Source organism: Emydura macquarii, unplaced genomic scaffold, assembly GCF_026122565.2.
Source record: "Emydura macquarii macquarii isolate MOO-44397 ecotype Brisbane River unplaced genomic scaffold, CSIRO-AGI_Emac_v2 contig_1644, whole genome shotgun sequence".
NCBI classification, from domain to species: domain Eukaryota; kingdom Metazoa; phylum Chordata; order Testudines; family Chelidae; genus Emydura; species Emydura macquarii.
In genome coordinates this window covers 18,379,988-18,404,425 of record NW_027131781.1, presented here as the reverse complement: position 1 = coordinate 18,404,425, position 24,438 = coordinate 18,379,988, and the positions used below count along the sequence as shown (strand labels likewise).

At 35.6% G+C, this 24,438-nt stretch overlaps 1 protein-coding gene across 2 annotated transcripts in view; it reads right to left on the bottom strand.

Annotated features, from left to right (window-relative positions):
* Positions 1 to 456: 456 nt before the first annotated feature.
* The window catches only part of SECISBP2L (SECIS binding protein 2 like), a 43,552-nt gene continuing 19,570 nt past the window's right edge, over positions 457 to 24,438 (bottom strand). For both annotated transcript variants that reach the window (XM_067555795.1, XM_067555796.1), the window contains 14 exons: positions 22,938 to 23,170; positions 22,825 to 22,849; positions 21,822 to 21,937; positions 18,727 to 18,858; positions 18,042 to 18,125; positions 16,372 to 16,539; positions 16,061 to 16,202; positions 14,779 to 14,948; positions 13,723 to 13,855; positions 11,918 to 12,080; positions 10,969 to 11,189; positions 10,117 to 10,271; positions 6,193 to 6,412; positions 457 to 5,048 (listed from right to left, as the gene is read on the bottom strand). In XM_067555795.1, coding sequence (XP_067411896.1) covers positions 4,375 to 5,048; positions 6,193 to 6,412; positions 10,117 to 10,271; positions 10,969 to 11,189; positions 11,918 to 12,080; positions 13,723 to 13,855; positions 14,779 to 14,948; positions 16,061 to 16,202; positions 16,372 to 16,539; positions 18,042 to 18,125; positions 18,727 to 18,858; positions 21,822 to 21,937; positions 22,825 to 22,849; positions 22,938 to 23,170 — 2,636 coding nt within the window. In that variant the 3' untranslated portion in view covers positions 457 to 4,374. The remainder of the gene's footprint in view (positions 5,049 to 6,192; positions 6,413 to 10,116; positions 10,272 to 10,968; positions 11,190 to 11,917; positions 12,081 to 13,722; positions 13,856 to 14,778; positions 14,949 to 16,060; positions 16,203 to 16,371; positions 16,540 to 18,041; positions 18,126 to 18,726; positions 18,859 to 21,821; positions 21,938 to 22,824; positions 22,850 to 22,937; positions 23,171 to 24,438) is intronic.

Sequence of the window (24,438 nt, the reverse complement as noted above, 5' to 3'; positions counted from 1 at the left end):
TAAAACGACACTTATAAAGAGCACCTCTGCAAAGGATTTAAGAGTTTTCACTTCAGTTTTCTTTTCTTTTCAAATTTGTAAGAGACCAAAATATCGATCTCCTATGATGCAAAATCTTTAAACAGGTTTCTTTACCTGGAAACATTTCAGTGAAGGTAACCAATGAGAATCAACCAAGTGACTGTTCCAGTAATGAAGTCTGCCAAGTAACTGTTCCACTTGGGAACAACGTCTAGCTGGTACATTGTTTACTCCCAAGTAGAAATACCGTGCATGCTACCACCTGGTGGACAAGCTACAGAAAAACACTGGTACCTGCCATAAAAGCAGCAACAAATCTTCAAACTTAATCAGAACTGAAGTACTAGGACAGCAGGTGGTGCTGGTGAAATTTTGGAACAGACATGAAATAAGGACATTGCAACTGGTAAATGAATATATCACTGTAATAAGAGATATTTCTACAATCACTTTTATTAGTTATGGAAGAATTCCCACTAGTATTTACATAGTGCAAAAAAAGCTGTTATTACTCCAAAAAAGTATGGTAGACATAACAATTATCCTTCATACAGCAAAAAAGAAAACAAAACCCTTCATCTTTTATTTCATAATGATTTTCTATTGTTTTAACCTAAGTGTTGCTACAATTTTTAAGACATTAAAGATTAACAGTTTACCTTATTAGAATCTATTTAAAAATATATGAACCATTTATGAACATTTAGAAGGTGGGTTGTGCCAACTGTTATCTTCAGTGTTACCACTCAGTATAAATTTCAAGGAAGATGTTTTTACATTTCATTGTAGGTGGAAGGGCTGGGTAAAAAAACCCATGTAGGTTGCATCTATGGCTTTTTTCTGCTGGTTTTTGTTTTTGTAAACAAATCTTGATTTTTAAATTTTAATAATTAAAATATGATCAACATTTAAATCAACTGGATATTTTGATTAGTTGGCACAACTTCACAGAGAATACTTAATGACACCTTTAGCAAACAGCAGCTTTTCAAACCTTAAAACTTTTTTGCATTCGTATTTAAAGTAATATTATTAAAATTTAAACTTCGTGGTAAAGAACTGGACTGAATCATGTGAAAATCCTCACCCACATAAGCATTAGACATCTCTCACCTTTATGTTAAGAAATCATACAAGTGCATTATTGAAAACATTTTCTGTAGATTTTTAATTTTAAAAATATGGGACATTCTGTAGTCATTGTTTGGCTCCTATCCTACAAACACTTACACAGGTGCTTAATTTAAGCACATCAATAGGTCTATTAGAAAGATCAGTGGAACTACTCATGTTCCAAGTCAAGTATGCATGTAAGTGTTTGCAGGATCAGAGCCTTCATCCTTACTCAGACAAAAAAAATTATTTGATCAGATGAAGGACTAAGGTCTGCAGAAATTTTTCCCTTGTGTCTTTTATCTAAGTTTATTTTTACACAAATACTAGAAGTGTTATATAAAATAATTTCTATGCATAGTCAATTCATTGTAAAGACATCCTACCACACATTTTTCAGGTTTTGCCAGATGCAAGAAATCTAAATAAATAATCCAATAAAGTATTTGAAAGAAAAAAAAAGGATATTTGCTTTCTAAATAATCTTCACAACAAAAAAAATTATATGCCTATAACTGCAGAAACATCTGGTTTTAGTTTTCTGGAGTGTAACAACCTATATAATACATTGTATGCTTTTTATAGTGAAATAGAAATCCAGCTATCTTAAAAAATTAATCATGGCACTGTAAAATAACCTATCAGAAAGGTTATGCTATTTTATTTCTGTTGCCAACAGAAACAAGATTACCACAAGATCAAGATTATACCTCTTAAGTGCTCTGCTTTGCAAGGAATTTCTCTAATTTTAGATGCAAATGGACCTCTTCCCAGACACTTTGTCATTCCATTCTCAGTTATAGCTCATTCTCATCTTATCAAAAGGAAACATGTTCTAAATGGATGGTTTCCTTTACTCAGTTTTGGTTTGTCTCTCTAGAGGTGATCATCCACATTTTCAAATTTTCCCTTGTTTGCTGACAAAGACAGAGGTACTAGAAGAGCAGTATCATCTTTAACGGATTCATAATATACTTATGAAATCTGTAGCAAAATTACAATTAAACACAGGTTGAAGATTACAAGAACATTTCCTGTTTGATACAAATGTCAAATCTTAAAATGACTGTCCAAGTTCAGAAAAGACAAAAAATAAACCTTTGTAATGCTACTACCTCAAGATCAAGAGAGTTATTTGAATCACTGGCATGTAATAAGTAAATGGAAATGTACAAATTATTATAGTTTTTCGTAATTCCACTTTCCATTTTTGGAAAATCTGAGCCAAATTCTATCCTTAGGGTGCACACATGATCTTGCTGTTGTTGACAGAAGCTGTGCTTACACACCCAAGGCCAAATATTGACCCTCTGTCAGCAATTCAAACCCCTATCATTTCCTAAATCAACTAAACCTTTCAAAATGTATACACAATAAAATCTGCAGTACAAACAGTTGGAGTTAATATTCAGGAGGCATCATTCTTTACTTTTTGTATTCCTATAAAATGTCTGTTGCTAATATCTAGGAAGATTATAACCAGGAACTAAGAACATGACAAGTCTGCCAACTGTCTCAGCAGCTCTCTCCAACACTTTCCTGTACACCATTTGCTATGTCTACAGATACCAAAGTGTTATTTACATAATACTCAAACTCTTCGTTTTTGCTATGCTCATTAGCATCTGAAAAGAGAGGACTAGATCATTCCTAAACCTGGAGTCTGATTTTGCCAGTGCAACATAAAATGCTGGCGTTACAAATATTTAAAAAAGTGCTGGTCCCAAGTTGTCAAGTAAACGAAGTGTGTAACTAAAATGTCCATTTGTGTTACTGAAACTTTTTTTTAAATGGAAGTGGTCTAGAATAATGAAATAGAATTAAAACAAATCTGTATTTGCCATAAAAAATTGTTCATGAAAATTGTTCTTTGGCTACCCTGTCAGTGAAGTCCTTGGTGCTGACGGCTTCAGTACATTTATTGCCAGTGCTGGACAAAGTCAGAAAATTCAGACTGGTGATGTGCAAGGATTAGACATATATTCCATCCCCAATGTGAAATAAATGCATCATCAGGTAATGGATTTAATTTCAGTACTAGGAACAAATGTAGATAATACTATGGCATCTTATTTGTTTCTGGCTTCTTTTTTTTTTTTTTTTTGAACCACTGACAATTCTGAGCACTCCAAGGCAATTTCCCCCTTCCCAGAACAGCTACTTTACTAAAGCAGAGGCCAACTACTAGGCTGCTGCAACTAAGGAACAAGGGTTCACATTCTCAAATGAGAATTAATCCAAAGATTGATCCTGAATTCAATATAAAAGTGGCCAGAACCAAAGCATGCTAGTGAACATATCAATACACTGAGCTATTATATCAGTCAAACTTATTGTTAAATATCCAGATCACCTTTGCCTGTTTTATTTAAAGAAAATAAAATTATGCACATCAGCATTCCTGAGGTAAGTGAAAGAATAAGGAAGCAGTCAGTTACTAAGAACAACACGGATGGTGGTCATGGTTAATGGTTCCCTTATTGTGAATCTGCAAACAGTGACTTTTTTTTTTAAAAGAGTATTTCACTAGAAAAAAACAACACACATACATCAACTACAATTATTTTGCTATTGTGGTTTTCGGTTAAAGTTATTCTAGCAGACTGTAACCATCTCATTACAGCTAGCAGCTTTTTCAATATAGTCACACAGACAACTAAAAAGCTGATCTTTCTTAGCATAAGAATCATGCATACATTTCCTAATAATCTCCTCTTCCTTTTGACTGCAAGTAAAGGTTTTTGGATTTTTCTGGCTTCTCTTTATAGAGAAGCCAATTATTTATGTTTATTTTCTGGTATAATTAGAAAATTATGGACAATCAGGTTAAAATGATTAGGGTAACAGCAATACAAAATGTTGGTAATTGTTGCCAGTGTTAAAAGGTAGATCAGCTCATGTTTTGAAAATAGTCAAATTTCAGAAAAATTTTTGCTGACAATTGATCATTTATAAGTAATTTCTCCCTTTACAAAAGAAGCTCAAGTGAATATCTATTATTGACTGAAATTGTCACATAGATGGTTTCAATTCTGGGAAGTACAGATACTGATTAAAAGCTAAACTATAGGTTTTAATGAAATAATTAACAAGGGACAGCTACAAATATTTGTTATGAATTAAATACATACATTAAATGTTTAACAGTGCAAAATGTTGAGATGAAGCGTACAAAGTAATGGCTGCAACCCTTACAACAGTTAGCTAAATTTTAAAGAGTTCCTGAGTTTGTGCTTATTTTTACAGAATATAATTGGAATCTGTGTGTTCTTTATTCAGAGAATTGCTGATGGGGGGTTTATGTTGGGCATTATTTGCGTGCTTATCAGTTGTCCATTCCTCACTATCAATTACTGGATCTACCTGCTCAGGAGTTTCTATCTCTTCCTCTTCACTTTGTTCTGCATTGTCTCCTTCTGCACCACTAAGGGTCTTCCCTAGTTGAAGGGTTTCCATAGTTCTCTGGGTCTCTGAGACCCAAGATTCAATTCTGCTATTAAGCTGAACCTCTACCGATATAGGTTCATGGGTGTAATCCTCATCATCTTCGTCATCCTCCTCCTCCTCTTCTTCAAGCATTCCTGGTACAAGAGTACTGGTGGTACTGGTCATGGAGGAATTCAAAAGATCACGACAACTGCCATCCAAAGATCCTGTCTCTGTGCTCTGCTGTGAGGCCCACTCCAGATTGTCATCTGGCTTCACCTCCTCTTTGTCACTCGGCAAGGGTTTTCCATGAGTTGCAGTTGAGGTAGTTCCAGTTGTAAGTGTAAGTGGCTGTTTATTAACAGCAGCTTTTTCAATTTGAACACTGCTAGATTTTTCTGCTGCAGTGGTCTTAAATGAAGATTCTCTCTCATTTTCAGAGGTTTCTAACCCATCAGATGTTTCCACCATGTTTCTCCAATTTGTTTCTGCAAATCAAGACACCAGAAGCTCATCAGAAAACTGACAGCCTGAGAGAGTTTTCAAATGAATTAAAAAAAATTCTAAGATCAAGTAATAAGCATGAAAGGGAGACACGTGAATGTAACACTGTTCTTGTCCAAACATGATCATACAGTAAAAAACAAACTGAAAAAAAACTCAAGAGCAGGAAAGCTGTGAAATTAGTAGTTTCATGCTTACACAGATTATCAAACACATTTTGTTCTGAAATCAAAAGGGTGGTGGTGTGCTTGCCTCAATACCAGACACAGTCAGAAAGGGCAGTGGCTGATGGTATGGGGACCATGCAGAAATTTGCCAAAATAGTAATCATCATCCCGCTGGTAGGTGTTAAGAACTGCTGAATTCTGAACAAGTTAAAAAAGCAACCTCTAAGGTAGATCCCAAAATAAAAACCACACACCCTAAATAAATCAAGGCATGATTTTAATATGAGTGAAGGGAGCGCTCAGGAAAATCAGCAATTCTATTACCAACTTGACGGAAGTTAGACAAGCATTTCATTCCCAACTTGTGGTACACCCTCGCTGTTACACTATCTGTGCTTAAGAGTTGATGCACAACTTAATCTTGTAGGTTGCTCACACCACAACCACTCTTCAAAACTCTTTACTGGCTTCCCTTCAATTTCAACATCAAATTTAAGCAAATTGCTCCAGTCTTCTAAGGTTGGAACAATTTAGCTCCTGTCTACCTCTCATCTCTTCACTTTCCCAGTCGTCATCCTTCATTCTGCCCCAGGCACACAACCCCCTCTTCAAATCTCACCTCTGTGCCTTCAGAGACCAGATCAATACCACAGAGAATCCCTCTGCAACTGAAGTGATTCTCCTATGGTTGGCTTTGAGGTTGCCTTGCATCAACGAATTATTTTGAACACAGCTGAGAATTAGGGCCAATGTTATTATTCTTATGTGGTCAGTTCTAGAAGAACTTCCCCAGAAGACTACTCAGATTGACCCCAGGAGCCTAACCAATTTTGGATCACCCTCTCTAGGGTGTAGAATATATTTTACTATTGGGAGATTTTTTTCCCCACCTATAGTTCAATATTTATAGTTATTTCCACTTTATGGTTATGTAATAGAAATATAAATTTTTAATACTTACCATATTCTTTCTCATTCACTTCAGAGATGGGCTCTGAAATAACACTACAGAATGAAATAGCACTTGCCGCAGAGGGATTACGAGAATGACCCATGTGATGGGGTGCTTTCTTAACATTCTTTAAGGCCTCTTCTGCCTGTTCCTGCTCCATTGATGCAACCATATCTCTGTATGCCTTTCTGGCCTCCTCAGTCAGCGATACCAACTTGTTAAACAGGCTCTAAATATGAAGACATTTTCATATGTTAGTTCTCTATGAACTTTTTCCCTTGACCATGTTTTTCCTTTTATCAAAGGTCCTGTACATGTAAGATTAAAGCTACCTAGTCAAAAAGTGTGCGCCCTTTATCTTGGCCAATAATCAGTTATGCTCTACATTTCATTTCAAGGATGCTTCTGCATTTACATAGCTCATGTTTTTGCTGGGGTTATTTCTGATAAAGCATGAGAAGGAAAAGAACACTGCCTTTCTGTCTGCATTGTTTGCAGACTTACAGGAAAAGCGCCCTCATCGAAAATCCCAAATGATAGGAAAATTCAGCAAGAATGAGTTTTATTTAAAAAAAACACTAGTTACTAATTTTGGTCATCTTAAGTCCCTTCAGTCTCACAACTAGTGTTTGCTTCCCAATGGCACAGATGTAATCAATTTTTATGTTGTGCAACGAGGACTATGTTTCAACCTATTAAATTATGGCACATTTAGATATGGATTATCTCCAATATCAAGCCTATAGCCCTTTTCAGTGGGATGTCACAATATCTTGCAACCCAGGATTAGCAAAAGATGGAATCACATGTTCAAGAAAACCTCTGATTAGAACAGGAGTCCTACTTTTGGCACCAAAGAAACCACCACAAACATTTGAAGCCAGTACATTAAATATTTAATTAAGTTTTCCATTACTGGCCCACACTTGATATTGAATCTCTTTCCAAATATATGTTAGAACAAAAGATGAATGACGATTTAAGTATTTAATGAGCACTTCCTTCCTTAGCAGGTAACAAAGGATGTAACATGATCTAAAATTCAATACTGTCTATTATTAGCTGTTTTAGCACACTCATTGCTGGTAATTTTGTTTCCACCCCATTAATATTTGTTTTATTAAAAACTTTATATCTTATGAAAAAATATTGCTAAACTGCTGAATTGTTAAGTGGTTTAAGTTACAGTATATGCTACAATACTTGAAACAAGTTCAGTTACACGGCAATAATTACATGTTCAATTTCAAAGTCAACGCAAAATACAACAAAAACATGCACAACACAAATTGGTCATGTTATATATAACATTAACAGATACACGTAAGGTTGACAACAAACTAAGAATCCTTTATACTTTACTGGAAATCAGAAAAGAGAGGTTAGCACCAGTAAGTGCCATCATTTTTATTATTGTGAGAACAAAAGTGCTGTCACCTCAGCATCTTTAATTTCTTGATTCAGCATTCATGGGGCAATTGATGAGGTGCTTGTCAAAAAATCCAGGCCTCTGGCATCATGGGCTATCCGTAATCTCATAGTTTTAGTCAGGGATATGAAAAGCCTGTTCCATTCCCTCATGCTGCACTCTCCACTCCAGCCAGAGAATACAAAACCAGTGGGATTTTGGGGGTGGGAAAGGAAAATAGGCTAGGAATCTACTGTCCCTGGATGGTACTGTGACCTGTTAGAGGGGACAAACTTCCGGCAGGGAGGAAGAGAAGGACATCTGATTACATATAGTTCTGTAAAGACTAGGGCAACTCATTTTGTTTTTCAGTCTATCTGGTGCTGAATTCAATAGGTGTTTGTTTCTCATTCTGTCGTAAATGTGAAAGCTGCTGATCAATACTGTAAATGGGTTATTAGGTTTAGTGATTACCAAATGACCCAAAAAATGGATGTTAGCATCCATACACGGGAGATTGTGTTCCTACATCTGAAAAGAAAACGGCAGAATACTGTGTCCAAATTGCTGAAGATGTCACCCAAGAATGCACAGAGTCTTCTGATTGCTCAGAAAATGAAAACAAAATGAAATGATGGAAAAACTTCAGGATGACTGCCTTTTATGGGTGTTCAAAGTACTATTTCAGCCTTATTTAAAAAGTAGAAATACCTAATATAGTCCTAACACACATTGTGAAGGTTTAAAAATTATTCTGTGACTATCAGCCACCTCATGGTTGGTTGACTGAAAAAGGATATCTATAGCCAGGTTTCCCAGCAACACTTGGTGGAACTCATATGAAGACTGTGTTTCTAGATTTGTATCCTACTACTTTAAGTATGTTGAAACTTACATAAAATGAGGGTGAGGAGGACTTCTGCTCAGATAGTAGCTAATGGTTTACATAACAAGGGACTATTACAGACACACACTAAAACTTACAAAAGCAACTGAAGGAAGTGTTAGAATGACATGGTCAGACTGCAAGCTGAAAAAGTCTATTACAGACTCAATGGACATCTGACCTACTTTATTTAACCCAGAACCGGAAACCCAGAACAAAATTAAAAAGTTATTCAAAGGAGATGAGACATTTCTATAACCAAGTCTCCATGTTCTGAGCTCAATCCATGACCTTGATAGACAACAGAACGAATTCAAACAAAAATGATGTTAATTCAACTTAATCCTATGTTTTTTCCATCATCATCTACCTTGAAAACGGAAGATTCAGATTTATATCCAAATCTGTTTGTTTGTCCCAGTCTGCTGCATCCAACAAATAAATAAAGTCACGGACAGTAGAATAGTTATTCAGACTTGTCAATTTTTAGAAAGCTCTCAAATGCCTCGCCAGGCAACTAAGTTATCAACTGAGTGTGTTTTTAGCACAGTCTACACTACAGAGTTAGGTCGACATAAGGCAGCCTTGGTCCCACTGATGTAAGTGCCTTACTACACTGACATAACTCCAACTCCATGAGAGGTGTAGGGCATATGTTGTAGTTAGGGCGACGCAGTGTCCATGCAGACACTGCCAGTTACCTATATTACTGCAGTGGTTGTAAGTCAACCTAACATAGGTTGACTTAACTTGTATTGGAGACATGCCCTCATGTTGACATGGTTGAAATTTCACAATAGGCATGGAGCTGGAAAAAATATTAGTAGGTTGCAGAAACTGTATCATATCAGAGGGCAGACATGAAGAGTGGTAGGTTTTATTAGTTAGAATGAGGTTTTGATTATATTACCCTTAGAACTGCAAGCTTTCTATTTTGGACAGTGAGTACCCTTTTTTAATTTTTAAAGATAAATGTGTTTACAATGTGAGCTACAGTTTTTCTTCTGTTTCATTTTCAAAAAATGCCTTCCCCCCATTGTTTTTCCCAACAGGTGGAGGAAGAGCACATCACCCTAGTTTTAGTGCAGACAATAGATGAGCTGTACCTGCAGGGTTGAAGTGTTATATCATAGGCAGAGACAACCCGTATGTGACACGCTGTATCCCATGTACATCCTTATGATTTGTATATCATTCATGTTCACCCTTACAGTGTAACTGTGTATTGTCTGATGCAAAGTATGCCGTTGAAGGTGTTTTTGGAATGCTCATGGCATACTGAACATTATTGTTATGGTAGCATGTTTCCTGCAATGTCATACATATGTACAGATATGAAACTCTGCTACCTGCCAGGAGATGTCTGCCACATGTTCCAAAGATTTAGAGACAGAAGGGGTGGCAAATCTGACATAACAGAACTAATAGGGCAGCATGTTAAATTTAAAGAGACAATTTTAAAGTAAATATGCCAAGATAAAATTGGCATCCAATGCCAACCAACACTCTGTATGTATGTATTACAGTTGCCTTGTGAACCCAAGCACAGTGAACAAAGCTTATAGACCTCTATCACATGAGAAAAAAATAGAGAAGGCATTAACTATTTCAGCCATCTATTCAGAAATGAATTGCTCACCTCAGCACCTGAATAGTTGAAGATTCCCACCACACTAACAGGAACAAGCTTGTTTACACAACGACCAAGAGCTTTACGTCCAAGGGCAAAGACAAAAGGAATTTCTTGCTCTCGTGCCATGGCTATTACATTATACAGAGCTTCATCCAATCCACCTTACAGAAGAAAAAAGTAACACTGAAAGCTAAAGCTTAGAACAGTCATCTTTAATATTTGCACTTTGGTCCAATCCAGTATTTCAGTTTTTGTCAGTGGTCTTTCAACTAAAACTTTAGTACACAGAGTTAGTTACCAGATATTCAGATTAAACCACGTACTGCAACAAAGCAGTAAGGCTATGAATGCAGTGCACATGCAGTAAGTTAGACTTGATCGTACTTGAACAAAACAAGCAGTTATTTAACTGAATATGCTCACCTAATCTGTACACCTAACAATGTTTTGTACCCCAAATGGTGGTGTGTTACACACCAGGAATACTAATGCAGAAACTTTCTGAAACTGAATTATCTGTTTCTTAATAGACCTTTTCCTTCTTTTACATATCTCAGGAAGTCATCATTTGCATTCCGATAGTGTCCAAAATATGCTGGGCACAGTCCCCATATACAGGGAGGCAAAATTTCTGCCCCACTATTTCCTGTAGTTAAAGAAATGGGCCCAAAGGAGAGTTTGGCAGCTTTACAATGGAATTCAAAGACGACCTTTCATGCATATGGGACAGCATGGAAGATGCTTAAAATGACTGAAGTCAACAAAATGGATTAACAAAGGTAGCATCACTGTGGAAAAATGCAACATACACACAGTATTTATACACATTAAAAAGTTTCTTATTAAAAGCTCTTGTACCTTTTGACTGGATTTTTTCACAGTTTGGAGAAATGATCACACATTTGATCTTGTTTAACTTCATGTGCTTAGTAACCTCACGCAAACCCATAACAAGCCTTCTCCTTGCTTTAGCTCTCATGGGATCCTTTTGGTAAATTCGCTCCTGGAAGCTGACAAGCTCTTGCAATAACAAAGTCACACACTCATCTATTTCTTTACTTAGAACTTGATTACAATACCTGTCAGTTCAGAAAACACCACATTTTAGCATATAGCAAATTCAGTACTGTATCTCATTGCTGGGTGACTTCAAAACAGAAGGAAAAAGCATTTTACTTTTCTGAAATAATCTGTTACTTGTTCCAAGTATACTAACTACATTTATTAAGAAGAACTGCACACCTAAAAGAATGTAAGGATATTCTGAAAGTATTTAAAATGAAACCACAGTAAAATACATTGTCAGTATATTACCTACCTAAACAGAGCCAACAACTTAAAGAGGATAGCTCAGCCACACTACATTTTACAATTCACTATTCCTTGATCAAATTTGATAATCAATAAGGGATGCTTTCAATAAATTGGTTAGTCGTAATTCAACTGTAGTAGGGGTGAACTGTGGCAGAGTTTCCAGCTGCCCAAATTCAAAGTTGCCCTCTTCCCCGCCATAAATGTGTCTTTTTTCCAAACTCTTCTTTTGAAATGACTTCTCTGCCTACTCCATTTCTTAAAAGCAGCAACCTAGCTGAAGAAAGCCCCTCAGGAATATTATAACCTGTTCCATGACAAGCAGGCAAGGAACAGAGGATGCAAAGAGTCAGGACTAGTACTTTTTTACATGGGGGATAGGCTAACTTACATTCACTAATAACGTATGAAAGTCCAATAAATTCAAATACACTAAAAAATACAGTTGACTAGAATACATCTTTAGAATTTAAGTTGAGTAATTCAAAGCTCTTACTCTCTGAATCTCTTGCTGTGAATTTTAGTGATTGCTGAAGATGCCATTGGACTACCTATTCCTGAACTGGCAGGTGAGCCTTGCGACACTGGAGTCATACAATAAGGAGAGTTCTGACTTGCTGGAGAGAGTGAAGTATCACTAGGCATACTTAGTCCAGGTTCTGAAATACATGAAAAAAGTTTTGAAACATCTTAAGTATGAAATCCATTTATATATAAAAGCAGTAGAGTTTAATATAGGGAACTCATCTGCCACTCATATGTCCCTCTCTCTGATTTTTACACATATTACAAATCTCAGGCACTTAATATCTGTCAGGTAAATTACATTAACGATATTTGAATATGCATTAAATGATTACATTTGAGCTTTTTTTTTTTATTAAAGGTATCTGAGAATACTAGTGAAATAGGAACTACCTGAAGAGAGTAACTTCTTCCAAAAATTAAACTTGTAAGTGTGACATTTAAATTATACTGGTTTTTTTCTGCTTTACTTTACAGTGATCTCCAGAGTCACCACCTACTTTTAACATTAAATACATACTTGATGTCCTAGCAGTCCTTTAGAGTATCACTCATTACAACTGTTTTACAATTACCATGATTCCATCATATAGGCTGTAAATCTCCATAGCAAATATGTAGTAGCTGACATCTTTGGATGTTCCTTTGCAGTTCAAGAATTAACCATAATCTTTGCAATAGTTCAAATAGTTTGCATGAGATCAAGTGACTCGGCACTTAACGTGCATTTTTTCCCATATTGCATGTGCCTCTGTACTTGCTGATTCTAGACAGAGGGGACGCACTAGAAGGTGATTTTAAAAGTCTGGGTTTTCATGATATTTTTAGCTCTGCCAAAGATGGAAGACCAGAAGTTTTATGAGAAAGTCTATTCTAACAAGATCTCCAGCCCAAGTTGATGGGCAGAACTAGTCCAGGTAAACACATTAACTGAACCACAGCACTTTTTCAAGTTGTCTCATGTGCTTTTAACTATGGACCAATGCTGAGAAAAAGTACAACATATTGTTACTAATGTACATTTGGCATCAGAGTCTCAGTTTGCATAAACCGGTATAGCAAATCTGTGGCCACTGAAAAAGAAAGCGATGCAGATTTACATCAGCTGAAGATCTGGCTCTTGAAATTTATATTTTAATACCGTAGGAATGTGATAGCTAAGCCAGAAGAATTATTTAACAAAAACACAAATGAATAGAGTACAGTACTCAATTAGCACACTTACCTACCACTGTGAGAACTATAAAACTAACAAGAAATTAAAATATTTGGTAGCAGCAATTTGTAAATAAAGATGAAAAGTTTGGCTAAAAGGGTGGTTTCAACTGTTTACGAACTCCAAATACCAAAGAAGAACTAACTCAAAGGTCCCACACACCAGAAATTCAAGGTAAACTAGAAGTAAATGGATGACACTGAGTAAATTTAGGTTTTGGCCAAATATCCGAAAAGCTTCCAAACTAAGATCTATTACAGAGAGAGTGTCTCAAATGGAAAGTGGAAGACTCATTTGTTTGAAAAATTAGATTGGACAAAGCACATGAGAAACTTGTATAGTTGAGGAATGGACAAAATGGCCTCAGATAGGTCTTTTTCATCTAATTTCCATTCTTCCATAAGGAAAATAGCTGATCATACCATGTTTAACAAGCTAATGGCAACAGACTTTGTTACATGTTAAAAATAAAAGCAATCAAGATTATAGACACCTCAATTTAAAACATTCAATTTAAAAAACAAAACAAAACAAAACCTAAAACAATAGAAGACTTTTACCTTCTTGAGAGGTTAACTCCTGAGACTGGTCAGCAGTCAAACTTACATGCACCTCTTTCTGCTCATCAGATCCCAGAAGACTATGATCTGCAGATAAGCGCCCTTTCTTTTCTTCTCTCTCTTTCAAAATAATCTAGGAATAAGGTATTAGTTTTCAATCAATTAGAAACCTGTAAGTATTACAGATTGCTACAATGAGGGGAGAAGCTTCCCTCACACAAAAAAAGGAAAAACTTATCAAGTCTGTTTTAGAGACTTTTTGTTCATATAATTCTGAAAGTGAAACAAACACATTTTAAATCTGTTTGATGGATGAGAAATGGCAGTCTTCATCTTAGTGGTTGCAAATAAGGCATAAACAATACCAGAGTATTTTTAGAATAGTAGTGCTACAGGAAGGGTTTTTCATAGCTTTTGTTTAAAATACTTCCAAACAGTTTTTCAAACTTCTATTTGGTGAAGAACTTTCATTTCTGCCACCACTACCCACCTCACTCTTGTAAACACATCTGATACAAGAATGTAATAAAATTACAATAGAATCTTACAGGTTCTTCTGGGAAAATTTTTGAAAAGCATCAAAAAGCACAATACAAAACAATGAGACAATACGGTTATTCACTGTATCAAAAATAAAGGCTAACGATAAAATATCAATGACAGATGCCAATACTATAATAAATAATGAAAAATATGGATTAGATTCTTAACCCTGTTGCATTCTCTTTGCACTCCCTTGACAGTCAGTATCCAGCTATACATCACTTGCTTCTGTTTCCTCTTCTACCACACACACAACTTAGTGCTCAGTCTGTTCTAAGGGTATGTCAAAAGCATGCAAAAGCTGCTAGAGAACTGTGCCTTTAAGTGTAATTTAGAACACTTCAAGTCAGTCCCCCAGCTGTCCTAAAGATCAGGGGGTATCAAGTCAGGATTTCACGATTCCCAATCCTACTAGACCACAGCTAAAACATTATTAAGATAACTGTTAGTCATTGTTATTTCTTAATCTTGAAACTTGGCTCAAGTCAGTCCCAAAACAGTTGCATGGTTTACCTTTTTAAGTGCAGTAGGGCGTTTCAGTTTGGAAATTTCTCTCTCTTTTCCTCTTTTTACTTTTGGAGCAGTTGAGTCCAAAGGATTAAGACAACCCACAGACGGCTGTCCTTTAATTAATGACTTTCTGTTGGTAGATTCTTTGGTATGAAAAGGAGCAGCACTGCTAACTAAATATAGGCAAGAAAGATAGTCTTAGTAAAAGAAAGCCCTGCACTTTCAAAATAATGAATTCTTTCACAAAGTACATTTTCTTTCCTTTTGGGGCGTAGGAAGGGGGTAGAAGAGAAGGGGAAGATCACAACAGGAAAATTATAATCACCAAATATTGATGCTTCCAGATTTACATGTTTCTTGAATTTAGCCTCACGTTCTAGGAAGTTGACTGCTCATTCCACAAGGAAATAAAAAAGGCTATGCATCATAGATCACTTAAGAGTAAGAGGAAGTTTCTCTCAAATTACATGTAAATTTCATTTGTCTAGAGATGGATATATAATCTGTAAATATTTCTATTAGTTATAATAATATAACAGATTAAGAAGAAAGGTAGAATTTAACTGACATTCTTTGGAAGAAAACAAGATATTTCTGTATAGCAATAGGCCAAAAAAACCTCCACATTTTAAAATGAAGACAACCATCAGCCTACATCAAAGTTCTTCACATCACTGTGTTTGATACAACCTTGCTAGTCAGTATGAATGACTGGAAGTTTCTTTGCAAATTAGGGAATACAAAGACTGCATTTTGTTCATTTATTTCCCAGGGGTGATTCACAGAACTTTACAGAACAGCAAATAAATAAGTGTTTGTCTTAATTTCTAACACAAAAGTCCATTACAGTAATTTGCTATCGAATCTTTAAGAATTGTGGTGGCATAGTCCAGAGGCATACCCAGAACTGATTTTTTGGCAGGGCCTGTGGTTGACACAAGTGGGCACAATCCTTGTGTCACAAGCGAAACGGAGGCTGATAAAAACGCAGGATGAATTGCTTAAACTCTGACTGGGTGGACCTGCTTTCAAACTGGATGGGCCATGGTCCACCCAGACCCACCTGTAGCTATGCCACTGTTCAGTTAAGAAACATGTAGATTAAGAAACTGCAATTTAATTAAGTTTTAAAAATATTGTATTTTGAGTCTCATTCAAAATAGCCATAACTTTGCAGAAATGTAAATGTCATTGGAGAAAATGTTAGCTAGATTTAGAATGATCAGATTTTCATCTTATGTTCTTAAAAGACAAGCTATGGAACAGTAAAGTTAGATGGAACTACCTGTGTATGAGAGGGGCCTGGTATTGGTGAGCTGACGGGCTTTCATTGCCTGTTGCTGTTTCTCAAGAGCTGCTAACATGTCCCCTAAATCCAGCTGCACAGGAGTTTTACTCTTTTTCCCAGCTGCTTTTGATAAAGCCTCCTACAAAATGAACATAAAACACAGTTCTCCTTTATGTCTATTTGTCAATGATGAGTAGAAGAGAGCACCTATTTTAAACAGACATCATTACTAGAATAGTACATGCAGGAATGCTGTCTGATGATGGTTATTCCTCCCCTACCTATTGCTACTTGAAAATGTAATATACCTGGAGTTTCCTCTGCTCCATGCTTATTTCTGAATATTCTTGAGCAGTGGCAAGTGCTGCTGCCAAGGCTTTCTTCTTTTGACTTTTTGCACGTTTGGGTACAGAGGTTGTAATAGGAATTGGAGTTTGGACTATACTGATTGGAGAATTTTCAGGTAAATCATCCAGCTAAGGTTGTAGAAGAAAGAGTATAAACAAGCTGTTACAATAGAAACAGAATTACTTATCTGAGACAGTAGCAAAAGCATATGTAAAGGTAAAGATATATTATTTAGCAGATATATTACCTATCACATAAGTAAACTATGTATGAGAATAAAGCTAAATTAGTTTTGCAGAGTACTTAATCTTTCTACTGGAAGAGACATGTTACATGTTTTCCATCCTAATTACTACTTCAGGGATTTCTTTTTCAGCATGAGCTATTTAGCAAATTCCCAGACACACTGGATTTGACTTTCTACCAATAGCTGATGGCCATGCAAACAATTCTAGATACATGATTTTGCAGAAAACAGCAAATGAATCAGTAATCAGAGATCAATACTGAGAGTTCTCATGCAAATTTCAACTTCATAATGGTTTCAGAGTCCAATACATTTATTTAACTGCTGACTTCGTTTCCCCTTCAGAACATTTGGTATTTGTTAAACTAAACTATTATACTTTAAGTTCGTGACCACAGTGGAAAGAGTTCCATTAAAACATTCAGTTTATATAACACTGACTGGATGTCGAGGTGGTCAAAATTGAGGACTTAATAGGTAAGTAATGACTGGGTTTATGAGTTCAGTGAGTGTTGATATACACCCCCAGAGAAGTCAATATAAACATAATATTAGAACAATTATAGTAGAATTATCAGCTCATCAAGGACAACAGCAGATTCTTTAAATTAAACAGTTTTTCTTTAACTGAATTTCTGCTGTAACCAAAGTCAAAACTTAGTGTTTACTTGGGATTCTACAAAACAGTTGAAGTTTTAAAGTAACATTTTTGCGGATTTAAAAAAAAAAAAAATCTGCACCAAATTGACAGTCTAAAGGTAGGTCATCTTTTGAACCAAACAGAGAAAGTTGCCTCTGCACCAGAGGAAAAGCTCCATTCTTGAAAACTGATGATACTTAAGAATGTGTACTTCAAATTATTTTAAAATGATTGGTTTTTTACAGTTGGTTTTTTTTTTTAATAGTGAACTTCTAGAAATAATCAATACCAGCTTTATTTCTCTCAGGACTCTTTTTGTTTCCACACTGTTCCACTCAACAGTATTATTAACTTTTGTTTTTTGTGTGACCTACCAATGAATTTTCTCTCCCACCAACTCATTTTTTATATAAATATGTATTCCATTCATCTGCGGTTCCTCTATTGCTATAAAACAGTAATGGGGGAAAAAATCCAAGTCTTGGGTTCTCAACAATACACTTTTCCCTCACATTGCTATTTTAGTTAAAAGGTCATTCGAAAGGCATTTTCACAACAAAGTCTATAGTAATTTGTGTTGTAAAAATGCTTTTTAAAAAATTCTACCACTGTCACCTTGTAAATACTGCAATAGACTAGACAGATTCATGCAAACAGAGAATGCAAATTTAGATAACACACATTAGAAATTGTCTTCACCTTAAAAATAGGTTTCACAGAAATAAAAAAAAGTCTTTACTTACTACTTTTGGTGAAAATTTTTGCTGAATATTACCACCTTTGCCACTTCCACTGTCACTATTTAACTCTGGAAATTCATCTTCATCCTAAATGAAGGGTTGGGGATTAAAAGTCACAGTGACCTACAACTTGCTTAAAAACCCCACCCACACCAAAAGACCAAGAGCATTAACTTGAATGGCAAAGGCTGGAAGTGAATATATCCAGAGTTTCTACCTAGTGGTAAAAATATTAATCAAACTGTACTAATTTGTGAAATAATATACAAATGGATGCTTTAAAAGTTGTTATATTAACTGTATTTTAGAAACAGCTTTCAAAGTACTGTACATGTTTTGAGTAGTACATTAAGTTCACAAAATCCCTGCAATATTAGAGAAAAGCATTGAATATAAATGCCTTTTAAATTCTATAAAAATAGCTGCAAAAAGTAAGCTATAAATCTACCACACTAATTGCAAAATTTAACTGAATGTAATATAAATTATTTGAAAATCAGAAAGTACACATTAGACCTAAATTTCAGAGGCAATACATATAGTATTGTGAGAAATCAGTGTATTTTATTGACTAACTTTAGAATTAGTTTTCAGCAAGAAGAGATGTCATGAGGTAACTATCACCAATTCAACATTTTTATTAGGCCTTGTATTGGAATTCTAACACTGATATGAACACAAATAATACCTCAAAGTACAAGCGTTCGGGACTTTGTTCTGTTTTGCTTGATTGGCTTGTGGTTAAAGGTTTCTCATGTCGCTTCTGCAACTTTTGCCTTCTTTCTGAAGATGTGCTATGCTCCCTACATCTGAAACCAGACTAACAAAACAAGGAAAGAGTTATTAGTGTTTTAGAATTAAAAGTGGTTTAGATCTGCAATGCATTTATGTTAACTGCTCAATTATACTAATGGTAAAAAGACAACTCAGGTTAAAATTGATTTTTACAAAATAAGCTACATTACCTGTGGGATGTGTGGGGTTTTACTTTTTAAATGAACACATTTGATTGAAAGGCACAGTTTATAATTATATACATATACTATAGGTGGTAGCCTAGATTAAAAATTCTTTGGAATATTTATATTCTAATTTTTATTTTATCAGTAAGGCTGATTGTTTACATTTTGCATTTCATCCTTCTCTGAAATGTTACACTAATGCCTGAAAGAAAGTCAAATTGACTGATCTCTTTGCAGTCAGTGTTCGGGTTGCAAATAACAGGATAAAGTTTACGAACCAAAACTTAACAAATTTTTTTTTTTTTATAAGCAGTCTTGGGAACTTTGTTACTGTTATGACTAGACAGCATCCCTTTAAAATATTAGTAAACTGAATTGTTAACATGAGTAAATAAAGATCACAAATCAATTAATTTCAGCAACACCTACATACCTAATATGTATCTGCAATGTACATTTCCTAGAACAACTTTTATGGAATAAACTAAACCTTTACAAATTCTATATTTACATTTGCAAGGAGATATAATTAATTCATTATCTGCTTCTCATACATATGCAATTAGTTACACATGGTAACAGAATCAAGGAAATTCAAAGTTCTGCTTTAAACTCTTCATATTTACCCTGAGTATTACAAAATATGTGATGTGAGATAATGAAATAATCTGATCTTCCACTCCTTTCAATACCTGGGCACCAGTGAACAGGACAGGCATCAGGGATTTAAAAGACCACAGTTGTGGTCTTCTATGGGCTCCTCCTCTTATATTGAAGACCCAGAACTGTAAGGAAGAAGCTTAGCTTTCACTCTTTTTGTAGACCTTTTACTTGCTAAACTAGTTTTGAATACAGAAACCAAATGCTCCAACTGAATGTATTTTCCTTGACATGTCCCCCACCCCACAATACAGCTGCTCAGGCTAGACACAGAGGTATTATCATATGAGACAAGGTGCTGTTTTCCTTGTCCTCTGCAAAATACTAAGGCTGGTTCCACCACTGAATAATTACTGAACTGATGCAATTACAAAATTAAAGTTGAAGGAGCCATTGTGACCTAACATCTACATATATGCAACACTATACACTGTTCCTGATGAGCTAGTAAAACAAGAGTGGTGATACTGTGAACTTTGGCAGCAGAGATGCAAATCCACTGCTGACTTCAGAGTTTTATCTTGAAGTTGGTAAAGTTTTAAAGAGCAGCAAAGAAAAAGCATTTTCCTCCAGGAACAAAATGTGATAATGGCATGCTGAACACGTACAAAATCCCTGCACATTTTTTAAAATTAAGAGCATCGTATCCATCTCAAAAACAGCTCCTTACCCAATCTCCAAATTGGAGGAAGAATCTGCTAACAGGGCCCTTTCAGAGGGAATTAAGAGGGGATAAATATAGGTGGTGACTTCTCAGAATTAAAGGAGGATCCTCATCCTTCTCTTAACTGACCATGATTGGACCAACCCCCCCCTCCTCCCTCAAAAATTATTTTATTGGGACCTCTCCCACCTCTTAGCAAACCAATCCCACAAGCCACTCTATGTGCGGAAAGGGCTATATTCGCAGGTAGCTTACAATGGCATGATTGTGCACTGAGGTCCCTGGAGTGGAAAATGCACCAGGAACTGGGTTACATTGGAATAAAAACTCTTTAAACTCCATTTATAAGGCTGAAGTTCAGCATAGTACCAGGCATGGGAGGGGGCTGGCTAAAAAGACAGCATGCCATTCTCACTGGTAATGGACCTGTGTGTGAATTAAATCTGCCCTCTTGGTGGAAGAAAGGGCAGAAGCTGTTCCAGGAGCAACTCCTCAGTCAGTCGCAATGAGCTTGGCTGGCAAAGTGAGATGTATCTTATAGCTCCCTGTACAAATGTTGCTTTAATTTGGCACTTGTCTATAGTATTAAATAAAAGTAACTGTGAAATGTCTGTTGGATTAAAAGAAAGACAGTTCTCTTTCTCCTCTCCCAGAACACCCGAAAGCACCAGTCCATGTAAAATTGTGACCAGAAAAACATCAGTTTTCAGAGCTCAAGTTACCAGAAAAGATAAGAACAATTGAGAACTGCTGTATTCCTAGAAGATTATGGGGCACTTCTATAGTATCAGTTTTCACACACATAAAGATTAAGTTATTGATTAATTGTATAGCCAATTGATTGATTACACTTTTGGTTCATTATGACAAATGTTGAAAGAGCCTAATTAATCAAACCTAGCCAAACGTATTATCTAAAGGCAAAACAGTACAATATGAAAAAGGAGACATACATGTCCTTGTTCTGAGAAGCAATTCTTGTCTCGCAGCATGTTTACATTGCACAGAAGATGCACTTCAAAGATACACCCCAAGACCACTTGCATTTATAGTATAGTTGCTTACAAGTTAGAAAGCACTTTATACATCATCCAAGATCCAACCCACCAGTCTATTCCTTAACTTGTTGTTTTGTACCTTTCTTATCTTTGTTTGGGATACTAATTAGCATTGCAGATATCGGTCCATGAAGGTACAGGTATTATTAAATTGTGCTCTCTACAGAAGTCTGTCCATTTCACATGCTGTCAACATACCCAAAATAAAATAACCCTCCTTAACTGGAGATTATAGGCAGAACATTGCCAAATGTGTAATTGAAGTCAAAGTATGAAGGCAATAAATAGAACGCATAGAGTAATTTAATCACTATATAATTTTGCTTTCCACTTCCACTCCATTTTAGCACATTGAACATAAAGTAAGCATTCTTAATAATTTGAGAGTTACTATTTACAAGAGATGAATGTGTTTTAATTTTAAAACATTAAAAGGTACCTGTGAACTACTTCTCTGTTCAGCTGGTCTTCCACCTCTGGAAAATGTCTGAGTTTTTTCTATCCAAGGTTTTTTCTGAGTTGCCTGGGAATTTATATTAGTCCAACTTATGCCAGCTGAAAGAAACAAAAGTTTTAAGTAATATCTATGACTTTTCTTTCAATGAGTATAGCAGAAGTTGTATTATTCTGATTGTATACACCAAAGAACATTTGTCACTTTAAAGTAAAAGATCACACCAAGTAAAATACCGTGATGTGAATCTTGCCACAGTTTCTTCTCTGCCAAAAATTCAGATCCATACCTATGATTTATAGAATTTGGTAAAAAACTGTTTTTGAAAACAGAGTTCAGCCAACAGGCACTCAAGTGCTAATACTAAATTTGATTATCTTGGTAAACATCTAATGTAATAGTGGGTTTATTAGAATAGTTGCATATTATGGACAACTACAGCCAGTCACAAGTGGTGGCTACTTGAATTGTCTTTTCTGCCCACTGATTTTGGGGCTGAATTTAGTACAGTTCCTCTACAGTTATTTTTTATTAGTATCACAGGAGTTTTGAGCACTACTGATCAAGATAAAAACCTCCTTGTTCTGTGCCCCACATAGTTTATGTTCAAAATAGCAATGCAATAGAACAGGTAAGGTAGAAAATAACGGGAAAGGAAACTGGAGGACAAGTGTGAAACAAGATTGCATGTATTCTTAACTTGGAATATCATCTGAAAGTCTCAACTTTTTTTCCTTTAGATAGGGACAAGTGCTATTAATGAGTCATTACCAAGCCACCTGCCTATTCATTATCATTGAGCAATTGACTATGGGAGTCACAGATTGGTTTTGAGAAGGGATTTGAAGGAGCATAGGGTAGTGGCTATGCTAACTGATATAGGAAGAACACAGGAATATTCCTACCAATTCGTAATAAAGATAAAACATGACACAGCAAATGTTACAGCTTCAAGATTTTCTTTACAAGTTAAAAAAAATATCTATACCTGCATTTATTGATGGTTCTACACTCTGAAAAAGAAGAAAGAACATTTTAGTAAATATTTTTATTATTGTAGCATCCAACAGCAGTCTTGGCACTTCACAAATGTTTACCTACATTCATTGCACCAGAATCTGTATTTTTTGAAGTCATGGCAGCAGCAGCCTGATTGTTGCTATGTTTGGGACTGCAGTAACCACTATCACTGTCAATATCAGCTTCACTGGCCCCTTGTTCACTAGAGGATTCTGCAGCAGGATGAGATGCTCGTCTTCGCCTGCCTTTTGATTTCCATAGCATTGTACTAGAGCTCTCAGAAAGTGACTTATTAGCTATATCTGAAGGAAAATCTGTAAGACAAAAAGTAAAATTATGTTTATAGCAGCTGTTGGAAAGCTGAAAAAAATTATTGATCATACATTAGCATTTGCAATGAAAAAACAAAAGCTACTGAAAAAACATCTTAGCACAAGATAACATTTTCAAACTAGTAAAGAGAAATGTACTGCCAGTGCTGGATGAAGTAAGTCTGAAAACTGGATCTTGCTGCTATTACCAGATCAACCTGTGTTGTACTAACCAACCCCTTGCTCAAGATGCAACCTCTTTTTGGCAATGGGGTTTGCCAACAAATGGGATTTGTTGCCAGCAATAAGAATCTTCAAAAGAAAGGAATTAGGTAATACCATGTAGATTGTCATGACGAAATTCTCAATAATTTGCATTCTGGGTCTCTGAATATTCATACAGCTGGATTCTTGCAACTACTGCTTTAAATGCAGAAGTGGAACAGACAAGCACAGTGAGAAGAAACATTCCAGAAGATAAAGCTGAATTTATGGAGAAAACCTTACAATATTTTTTTTCTATACGAAACCCAATGCACTGTGTGGTTTTCAGACCTGCTCTTATATCTAGTCTTTAAAAAAAAAAAAAAAAAGTTTTGAAGACCGCTCTTGGAATGTATTCATCATTCTCCCAAACCAGTGAATTTTAGTACTCTTGATGCCACTAGAAGTTTACCAAAGAACAGGTAGAGCGAAGACACTAGAAATGCAATTGCCCCACACTGCTTCCCAGAGTGCCTTAACATTAATCCAGTAGGGATATCTGCTCCAATTGCTAACAAGAGTCCTAATTATTGTGTAAGTGTTATAATCATTAGAAACCAAACAGATTACCACTGATTTCACATAGGCCCCTAGACAGCCAGATCGTAAGACTTTTGAAAAATAAAATTTTTAAAGGTAGGTCATTTTTTGAACTTGTGTTGACTGTTTCCCTTCAAAACACCAATGGTAAGGAAGACTATAATAGGAAGTATTAGGTAAAATGTTAAGCTCCAGTTTTAATACATGCCTGCCAAATCTTAGAAAAGTTTAAGCTTACTTTCATGCAATTAGGAGTTCTTGTTTAACAACTATTTCTCTGTAGCCAGCCTCGGGATTTTATCTGATTAAGTCATATAACTAACTGAAGTTTCAGGCTGATCAATCAGACCCACCCTATTATCGCATTACATGCTGTATAGAGTATTTAGAGATTCACAATTTTAAACATACTGACAACTAGTCTCCACCATAAATATATCTGGAGCCCAACTGTCAATCTTGCCACA